The following is a 10,782-nucleotide window of genomic DNA, read 5'->3' on the forward strand; positions in this document are numbered from 1 at the left end:
TTAGATTTAGAATTTAATCACAATTTTGACACCCACACAGACGTTTTGCAGTGTCAATCTGAAATGCATTTCCAAAGGAAAATGATTAGATGTTTTTTAACTATCCACAGATTTTTTTTCACCATGCTCATAGACCTCTTTGTGACGCTGCTGTGAAATAGGTCGTTTATATATTGGGGCCTTTACCTGCACAAGTCCGTTGTTTCCAATGGAGGTGCGCGGCTTGTGCGTACATATTGAGAGCGACACACGTGCATATTGAGTGCGCACATATTCCAGGCGCCCCGGTTGAAAACATCTCTTTTCAGACAAACATTAAATTTAACTTTTCAGGAAGCTGCTTCGCGGATCACGTAACGAGCTGACCGTTCAGCTTCATACTTAGTATGGAATACACACAATTCCGTAGACTAAATACATCAGACAAACACAGGACACCCAAACACCCAGTGCTTTTTCATTTTTTCTTCTTTAAATTTTAGACACAATCTATGACTGACTTACAAATTACCTGGTTCTGCAATACATCAGCCTTCCTATTTTCAAAGTAATCCCACACCACAGATTTTGACTTTTTCTATTGTGCTGAACAAATTTTGCAGGCTATTTGTCATTAAGCTCAGTCTCTTGCTCTCGCACTCTGTTTAGGCGTGCTGCATTATGATTGGTCCAAATAGCATACTGTGGGAAAATCGAGCAGTAAGGCAATTTAGAAATCGCGCATGTCCAAATCACAATTTCGATACCATTTTAAATTGATCACACAGCCCTATGGAGGAATTTCTGCTACTGTTTTACACGTTAAAAGCTATTCACAAGTTATAATAATATAATATAAACTGATAATATAGACAAGAACTGTTTTACTGTCTGTGCTAAATAAGTTCTATTACTATATGTAAGTCTTAAATAGGCTTTCCCTATTTATGCTTTTTAGATTCACTCTAAAAAATGACAGCTTATTGCTGCATGAACCTGGGTCAAATGTTTCATTTTCATTCAGCTCAAACAAAAAAATAAAATCAAACTACGAGTGTGAACACACCAAAACCTTTTGAGTATTCTGAATACAGCTCTCATCAAGCATACCTCCAACTAGTTTAACAGTTCTAGCAATTATATACAAACTTGTGCTAATCAGCCAGACAAGGAACTTGTGTCTTGACTGCGAGGAAATAAAAATGACCTCTGGGTAATTTAACTATAGTATGCAAATGTCATGGCATTATTATCTGAAGCTTTATGGCTGTTAATGATTCCTTCACAGGTGACCTTCAGCAGCATTTGCAGACCATGTTCACCCTGCTGCGTCCAGAGGACACTATTCGCCTGGTATCTACTATCATTTACACATAATTAATCAAAACACAGGCATGAGAATACACTTCAGAAAAACGCAGGCATTGAAATTAACCTCTGATTCTGTCTCTATCACAGGCTGTCCGGTTAGAAAGTGCTTATGCTGTCCGTACACGGTACATGGTGATCATTTCCACCAATGGTAGACAGGACACTGAAGAAAGTGTGGTGCTGGGAATGGATTTCAGTAATTCAGACCGGTCAGTATAATAAAGATGCTTGGTCAGTGAAGACTTGGGGCCCAATTCCAATTCTGTTTTTTTACCCTTGCACCTTGGCCCTTGAAACCGAGTGTGAAGGGGAAGGGCTTTATAATTGTACCCCTAAGAAATGGGACACCACTCCAACACCTGTACATGTCGTCATATGTCATCGCGACCTCTTTATATGAGATTGACGACTGTGACTGCTGTATTTCTTACAGTTGCATTATTTTTTGGTATTTATCTTCAGGAAATTACAGAAGGCAACGATATCATGTTATCATAACGATATAATGTGGCAATAAGCTCGTAACTGTAATGTGTATTTACACTGTGGCCATATTTGTACATGTAAACACTCGAAAACAACATTAACATTATACCAGACACTGTAAAAAGCAAATTCCCAGCCACTAGACTTTTCTGACAGGGTATCGAATGACAGATATGAAAGTATGTTGTGGGACTGCTATACAGGAGTTATTATTGTGGATTTTAGATGGCGAAATTAAGCTCTTTTTTTAAATTATTTTTTATTTGTTTAATTTTATTTACTTATTTATTTTTTAAAGCATGACAGTAAAACACAAATGCCATTATGAATTTATTAAAACATTGCATATTTGTTACAAAATTTAGTAATAATCACAAAAATACATCTCCTGATCTCTGTGTGCAGCCATTTTGCCACAGATGGTGTATTCTGGGAAATTTTTGTACCTTTTGGTTTCAAGCATGGTCCTGGAAAAAATCTCTGTTTCAAGGGCTATCTAGCCTTTCCCTTTGCCCTACGCCTTCAAGCTAAAGAGAATTGGGACACTGTTAGCCCTTCAGGTGAACACGCAAAACGAGGGGTAGGAGTAAGGGGAAGCACTAACGTGAAGAATTGGGATTGGGTCTTGCACAGTCATTGATTGAAAGGGGAAGAGAAACGTATTAGTAACAGGTTTAAAAATATTTTGACAATAAAACATATTTAATAGAATGTATTATTTGAAATTATTTTAGACGGTTTTTGTTCAGGAATTATTTTAAGGAAAGTTCTTGAAAAAGGTGTCTTCTGGAAGTATTTGAGAATATTTATATTTTTAATTAAATTCAAACATCTTGTATGACTTTTCATCAGTTTTTATTGTTATCAGTGTTTTTTGTATAATGCAATTTAACTTAAAAAAACTGACTGATTGTAAATTATGTCTTGCTGATATGGCATTAAAACCTAAATAAATGAATAAAACTTATGCTTTAATGCATTTGTTCAGCAAGTAGGTGGTGCTTATAACATGTGATGTGTTTTCTGCAGAACTTGCACAGTTGGGCTGGTTTTACCCTTATGGAGCGATACACTTATACACTTGGATGGAGACGGGTGAGGCATAACCTGCGTACACAAACCAGTTCTGCTTTCTACTTGAACTTCTAAATGTATTCAAACTGAAAGTTGATGTTTTCTTCTCACTAGTGGCTTCAGCGTGTCCACCGTTAACCGTGTCCATGTCTTCAAACCAGTCTCCGTGCAGGCCATGTGGTGAGTGTCTGTGAAACGAGTGTCTCCACTTTCATGCTTTACATAACATTTAATCTAATTCCTTTCTCATGTGCTTGCAGGTCAGCCTTGCAGTCCCTGCATAAGGTTTGTGAGGTTGCCCGATGTCATAACTACTACCCCGGCAGTCTCTTCCTGACCTGGGTTAGTTACTATCAGAGTCGTGTGACCTCCAATCAGCACTGCATCAATGAATGGAACGCAATGCAAGACGTGCAGTCCCATCGCGCAGACTCGCCCGTGCTGTTCACTGATGTGTGAGTAACATGCATGTACACACATTTAAAAGTTTGGAAGATGGTACAATTTTTATATTAATCTCTTAAAATCAAATCTTTTCATTCAGCTAGGGTACATTATACTGATACATTAAATGGTGTCAAAAATCTGTCAAAGATTTCTGAAAACATGTCAGTTTTTTCAACAATGATAGTCAACACTTATTTGAAACTTAATCAATTAAATGCAGTCTTGGTGAGCATTAGAGACTACTTTAAAAAAACAAAGCCTTCGAATAGTTCTGTAGTTTTATTATTTTGTTTCAGCATGTAAGACAAGGGTATTGTTATTATGCTTTGCACAACTAGGGTCAAGTTGATGTTGTTGAGTGTTATAGGCAATAGGGGTGAATTGCAATGTTTGGGTTGTAAATCAATCCTTGTTTATGGAAAAGTGTGTCATGTGGGTGTCTGATGCAAGTGTAGAGTTCTGTTGTATAGGCCAAAAGGGCAAGTTTGCATCAGAGCAGGACAAGTAGGAATGGCATTCCTTGAATAGATCGACTGTTATTGCCAAATCGAGGAGGCGAACCTAACTTCTGAGATGCACAGTTGACTGATGGTGTAATCCTTATAAGATATAGCCTGGATTGTAGGGGGGATTTTCCCCTGTGTTGGAGGCATTCCCACGTGCATGTGTTTTTAACATGCACGCTGTGGCCACTTGCTGTTTATAACTCCATGCTGAGATAGATTGATTTACAGTCGGAAAAATGGGCCAGAATAGGTAGAGTGGCAAATGGATGGAAACAGCTGGCTGAAGAAGGTGAGTGAAATTTGTCGATCTTGTAGATACTTTGGACATATTGACCCTGAAAGAGGACAACAAGGTTAAGCCATAGAGATAACTTTTTCCTTGAAAGGTCTTAATTAGGTTAACTGAATGAGCTAAGGTGTCCAGAGTTTCTTTTTATACAGAGATCTAGTATAATTGATGTGTAATATAATATAATATAATATAATTGATGTGTAACAGTCTTCTTTTGCTTCTAAGTGACCAGGCCCTCATCCTGAAAAGGTTATTAATGCTGGCCTGTAAACATTTAAATTTCGTCCCTCACATTATATGTTGTGTTGCCCACACATGCACAACCACCAGCAGAGAGTGTTGACTTATATCAGCAGTGTTTTTAAGGTTACTAGTAGTGATTAAGAACACAGTTTGGTCCCCTGGGAGCCAATCAGTGCTTGTGTTGCTATTAATGAAGAGACACTATTCCCGTGATGAACCCAACACGAGAGGTCTAGGGATGACGCACATTTACTTGTTGCACGTATTTCAGCTGAGCTGGGATTTGATTTCAAATTGTTTGTTTTAGTCAAACAAAGGCTTGGTTCTGAGATTTCTGGTTTTTGTGAAGCTCTACTTGAACAATACCACACACAAAGAATCATATGATGTGAGGCACGCCTCACATTGAGACCAAACTGGATGATTTATGATTCTGGGTTTCATGTGTACAGGCCAACTGAGAGAGAGCGAACGGAGAGACTGATTAAGACCCGCTTGAGAGAGATCATGATGCAAAAGGACTTGGAGAACGTCACTTCAAAAGAGGTATAGACATCTATTGTGCATGTTGTACATAATCTTAAATCTCCTTAAAGAGTCGGTTCACCCAAAAATTATAATTCTGTTATTGATCACTTATTTCAAACCACAGGGAACTTTTTGTTATTTTCAGATCTCAAACTAAGATATTTTAGTTGAAATCTAAGAATGCCCTCATCCTCCATAGACAACAAGGGTCACAACTTGGTCAAAGTCAAGAAAGGTACCAGAAACATAATTAAAACAGTCCATTCGTCTTCAGTGGTTCAATCGGTGGTTCAATATTATCAAGCTATACGAAGCTACCTTTGTTTTCACACAAAACTTTATTTATTTATTTTAACGACTTCTCCTCAGTGTCAGTACAGGGCGTGTGTTCATAAGCACTGTGCACCGATGTATACCCTGGATGCCCACACGCCACTTCCTCTGTTTGAAACTAAGTATATGTCACCAGCGCAACTGAGCAGGACACACATAAAGTGCACATTGCTTTCATGAACACATGCTCTCTACTGACACTGAGAAAAAAAATTACATTTTTGTTTTATGTGCGCACAAAAGTATTCTCATAGCAAGATAAAATTCTGATTGAACCACTGAAGCCATCTAAATGTTTTTGGGTAATTTTCTGGACTTTGAATTGGGGACTATTGCTGTTTATGTAGCTCTCAGATTTCATCTAAAATATCTGATTTGTGTTCTGAAGATGAATGAAGGTCTTAGGGGATTGGAATGACACGTGGGTGAGCAATTTATAACAGAATTTTCATTTTTATGTGAACTAACCCTTTTGATTTGATGACTCCAGTAAAATCTCACCAAAATCAATATGTCATGAATAAGAGCAGCACGTCTTGAGGTTCATTTCAGAAAATTGTTAATAGATGTGTATTATAATAAGTATTATAACTTTTCAGATTCGGACTGAGCTAGAAATGCAAATGGTTTGCAACCTGCGAGAGTTCAAGGAGTTCATTGACAATGAGATGATCGTCATTCTGGGCCAGATGGACAGTCCCACTGAGATCTTTGACCATGTTTACCTGGTTAGTCTCCAACTCCATTGTCTATAATCCTTGCTGAAGAGGATCAATCTTGTAGACTTTTAGGACAGGGATGGCCCACCATCTCCTGGAGGCCCAGTGTCCTGCAGAGTTTAGCTACTGTATAACTGTCTTTAAATAAACCCTAATGAGCTGATCATTGGCTTATGGCTTATTGGGGTATGTTAACACAAATCTGCAAGTTGCTGACCTTACAGGAGCAGGTTTGGACAATCCTTGCTTCAGAAGCTTCAGCCGTAATATTCAATTTCTGTGTATGTTTCTTAGGGTTCAGAGTGGAATGCCTCTAACCTTGAGGAGCTCCAGAACAGCGGGTAAGTGACTGTTGTTCCAGGCCACTCTTTTAAAATAATACATCCGCTTGGCTGCATGCAGTCATTGTTGATTTTACCACCCCCACTTCCTCAGGGTTCGCTACATCCTGAATGTGACGCGAGAGATTGATAATTTCTTCCCCGGGCTATTTGAGTACCACAACATAAGAGTGTATGACGAGGAGGCCACAAACCTCCTAGAGTATTGGAACGACACCTACAAGTTCATTTCAAAAGCCAAGTAAGTTTCAAACCTTTTAACAGTCCTGTCTGTCCCATCTTATTTCTTTGGAAGTGTGCTTTAGTGGTGTTTCATGAACATCCTGTGATCTAGGAAAGCAGGGGTGAAGTGTCTAGTGCACTGTAAGATGGGAGTGAGTCGTTCTGCTTCCACCGTGATTGCTTACGCTATGAAGGAGTATGGCTGGGACCTGGAGAGAGCCTTTGACCATGTGAAGGAACGGCGCTCTGTCACCAAACCAAACCCGTCATTCATGAAGCAGCTGGAAGAGTACCAGGGTATCCTGCTTGCCAGGTATGGCCCACACACACATAGCCTTAGGTCAGGTGCTTGTTGAAATTTTTCCTTATCCAACACAGCCTCACCTTTTAAACAAAGAGTAAGAGAATAGCCTTACTGACATGCATTGACCTTTGCATTAAATGCAATACTTTCATTCTAAAAGATCAACAGAGACCAAGGTTGGAGTTTCCATTGAGTAAATGCTTGTGTCTTTTTGACTCAATGTTTTTACGTTTCATTGCTAATGTCATCTAATGCATGTGTATTATGCAGGTCTCTCCACATTCCTTTTGTCATGCAGCCTTTGCTGTCATACTCTCTTTGTATTTCCATTCACACACCCTGAGCTATGTAGATCAGTCACCACCCTTTATGATTTGCCTGCTATTTAGTGTTTCTACCACATTGATGAAAGATGCTCCTTTGACACTATCGTGTCTCTTGCTTGCTCTTTCTTATAGCAAACAGAGGCATAACAAGTTGTGGCGTTCCCACTCAGACACTGACCTCTCGGATGGTCACGAGCCACTGTGCAAGTCCCCTCGTTCACTGGACCGCTCAGATCCTCACAACAACAACGATTCTCCTTCTATCCAGCAGATGCTGGGCATTGCTGTGCTCGAATCCCTTACCAATCCCCGGCCTGTTGCATGCAACACCCATAATAAATCGTGTGAGACACCCTCAAAGTTGGCACATGAGGACCTCTTCCTCCGTCCACAACCAAGACAACGAGCTGCCACAGTGGGCTCTAAGCAGAGGAACTCCACTTTGAACCTTGCGGTGGGAGAGCCTGTTTCTCATCATCACCCACCTCCTGCTCTACACGTCCTCGATTCTCCTCTTTTACCAGAGAAGAGAGGAGGAGACACAACTCCAGACCTCGGTGCCCAGTCCTCTCACCAAGTGCCTGAACCAAAAACAGACTGTGTTGAGTTGTCCCCCGACATGCCTGATCAGAATGACTCTTATCAAGTGTCACAAAGTTTAGAACTGTGTCTGGAAAGTGCTGTCGGTATAGATGAAGGGAATCTGCTTTCTTCAAGCACGCCTGAGGCTGACAGCCCCTCAGAAGCCCCTGCTGTACCAGAGTTTGTCTCCAGTGATGATAACAACAACCCTAATGCAGCAGATCTAGGAGAGGCAGACGACTGTGCGGATGCCAGCGTGTCTCGCCTCAGCACAGATAGCATTGACTTTTTTAGTGCCAGAGAAAAGTTCCTCTGCCTGTCCCAGGACAATCACCCTTGCTTACTTTCTGAAACAACTGCAGTGCAGTCGCCTCAGTCCAGATGCACCCCACCCTTGGATGACCCCAGCGAGGAAGCTGAGGAGGTAAGAGTTGGCACTCCCCTCAGAGATTGTTTTGATTCCTGATTTGACGAAAGATTAATAATAAAGCATAAGTGGCAATGACTCCTCTGTTGATTTACTAGTAACCGGTACAGGAAGTGCAAACAAGTAAATCCAGTACAACCATGCCTCCTTCTGGTTTAAACTAGACTTGCACTTCAACAAAATGTTGAGCCAAAAATTCAGTTTTCATTTAGCCTCAGGGACACAAAGAGCCTTTCAGTTTTCACGATGCTTTTTTGTGTACCATGTTACCATCCTTTTGTGTTTTATGAGTTTTGGTTCTTAAATGATGCAAGTGAACCATTTTGACTGAACCATTCTTCTCATGAGTTAGTATTTATGTGAAGGGTTTAAGGAACAATTCAGGTTATAAAGTATAATTCCTCCTTTTGTAATCAGTGTTTCCTTTCTTCTCCTCCCTAGTGCCACACCCACTCAGAGGAGCATAGCGATGCAGTGCCCCAACCCTCTGCTCATGACAGTACTGTGTCTGTGCGTCATATAGTTACTGAACTGGAATCCACATCACAAACCTGCAGTCTGCCACTGGCACACACCTCACCTCAGACTACAACACTGGAAGAGGAGGATGAGGAAGCGGCTCCAGCTCCTCACTCTCTCTCCGACAGGCCCTCAGGATCCGTGCGCCGGGTGACCGAGCAGTTGGAGCTTATACTTCGTCAGGGTCAAGAGATTCCTTTCTCTCGTTCACCTCTTCCTTCCCCATGTTTGGACTGCACACAGTCTTACTCTGATGAGCCAGAAGACTCTACTGCCCTGTCCCAAAAGACTACACAGGGAAAAGGAGATGACACCAAAGTGCTTGATGATGAAGACTCTGGTATAATCCCTGATCCTTCCTTCTCTGTGTTTCTTGAAGGGAGTGTTTCATTGGAGGCCGATCAGATCACTTTGAACCCCACTCTTGAGCCCAGCTCTTGTTCTTCCTCCCTGTTGTGGCTAGAAGGAGTAACTGAGCTGGAGACAGATGTAGACGACCCGTTAAGACCTCAAGTGCGGCTAGCACGTAGCAGTGAGGATTTGCAGAAAATCCAGGAGACTCTCAGAGAGCTCCAGGCATTTTTATATGAAGCTGGAGGACTGGGAGTCAGCCCTGGACAGGTTGAGGAAAACCAGTCATCTGATGGCGATGGGGAGCAGCAGTTTGAACCCAAAGCACCAGCAGTGTGGCAGAGAGCCATGGAAATTGAGGCCCGCATTAGACAAGCCGGCCTCACCACTCCCTCGCTCATGAAACGCTCTGCCTCACTTGCTAAACTGGACCGACTAGAGCTGTCTACTAATGATTTGAGCGACTGGGACTTCCACCCAGCTTCCACAGGGCTTTATCAGCCCTCCTTTTCCTCTTTGTCCACCTTTCACTCCTTGCCACCGACCCACAGCCATGATGACGCTCATAAGAAGCAGCGCGTTCTACCTCAGAGCCCTTCAACCCCTGATTCTGCAGTCCAGTTGATGGATGCAGGCAGGACAGAAGGCTCCGCCCACCTTTTACCCTCATGTATACAGAAGACCCAAGTGGGCGGAGCCAGCTCCCCAGAACACGTCCCCATTCAGTCCACTGTTTCCTTGTCCACACGGCAACCGCAACATGTGAAGACTCACCCCGTTCGCCGCTTGCGCAAAGCGTTGGACAAGAAAAAGACAGTCACTGTTTTGTACAACACCATGTGACCATTACTGAACGTTCACTCGCTGTTTTTGTCAGTGTAACGAACTTTCTCTGACTGCAATTTAGGTTTTATTCAGTGAAGTCTAAGCTAAATTAGTGTGCTACTGAAGGTGTGAATGAGGTCACGTGTGAGCGAGTGTATGTCAGTTTTTTTTGTTCAGAAACTTTCAGGTAGCAACTCAAACAAGGGGGTTGTTTCTTACAACATGCACTTTACTCTCTTGTTGAACTTTTTTATTGTTTTATGTTTCGTTTTTTTAGATAGCATTTTTATTTGTGTATTTTGCACTGGCTTGAACGGTAGAGTTGACTGTATGTCTGACAGCATGTGGAGTCATGATTCTGTTTGAAACCAAGGTAAACTTGACAACTTTTTTTATCCTGTGCTTTAGCTGTGACTATTATAAAATAAAACTGCACTATTTTAATCATTCTGTCCAATTCTTTCAATTTATAGTCAACAATACATCAATTAACACCTATTGAATTAATTAAATAGGATTATTGGGGATTTTAGGGTACAAAGTTCAGTTTTAATGAATTGTACGAGAGGCTTTGGTCATGATGATTAGGGCTGCACAATATATCAGTTCAGCATCAACATCGCAATGTATTCATTCGCAATAGTCACATCGCAGGATATGCACTGTTGAGTTTGTATTAGAATTTATTATTTGCATGCGTTTTTTTTATGCCTGTAATTGTATAATGACTTTAAAATCATTCAGGTATAAGCAATTGTTCCATTTGTGACCTTAACTACGATTAATTTTATTAAATTATTCTTATTTTTATCATTCAGTTATTGCACTTGAATACTGTTAAACTCGGGACATGATAACACTATTTTTGTTGCATCTTGTTTATAATTGTAGATTATGCACGAAAACA

At 41.0% G+C, this 10,782-nt stretch overlaps 1 protein-coding gene across 2 annotated transcripts in view; it reads left to right on the forward strand.

Annotated features, from left to right (window-relative positions):
- Positions 1-10,319, forward strand: part of ssh2a (slingshot protein phosphatase 2a) — a 43,666-nt gene extending 33,347 nt beyond the window's left edge. For both annotated transcript variants that reach the window (XM_056473331.1, XM_056473330.1), the window contains 12 exons: positions 1,268-1,332; positions 1,438-1,559; positions 2,866-2,931; positions 3,025-3,090; positions 3,171-3,365; positions 4,851-4,944; positions 5,859-5,987; positions 6,273-6,319; positions 6,414-6,560; positions 6,654-6,854; positions 7,304-8,177; positions 8,622-10,319. In XM_056473331.1, the coding sequence (XP_056329306.1) occupies positions 1,268-1,332; positions 1,438-1,559; positions 2,866-2,931; positions 3,025-3,090; positions 3,171-3,365; positions 4,851-4,944; positions 5,859-5,987; positions 6,273-6,319; positions 6,414-6,560; positions 6,654-6,854; positions 7,304-8,177; positions 8,622-9,893 (3,278 nt within the window). In that variant the 3' untranslated portion in view covers positions 9,894-10,319. The remainder of the gene's footprint in view (positions 1-1,267; positions 1,333-1,437; positions 1,560-2,865; positions 2,932-3,024; positions 3,091-3,170; positions 3,366-4,850; positions 4,945-5,858; positions 5,988-6,272; positions 6,320-6,413; positions 6,561-6,653; positions 6,855-7,303; positions 8,178-8,621) is intronic.
- Positions 10,320-10,782: the final 463 nt, after the last annotated feature.

This window comes from Danio aesculapii, chromosome 15, assembly GCF_903798145.1.
Source record: "Danio aesculapii chromosome 15, fDanAes4.1, whole genome shotgun sequence".
Lineage (NCBI taxonomy): Eukaryota > Metazoa > Chordata > Actinopteri > Cypriniformes > Danionidae > Danio > Danio aesculapii.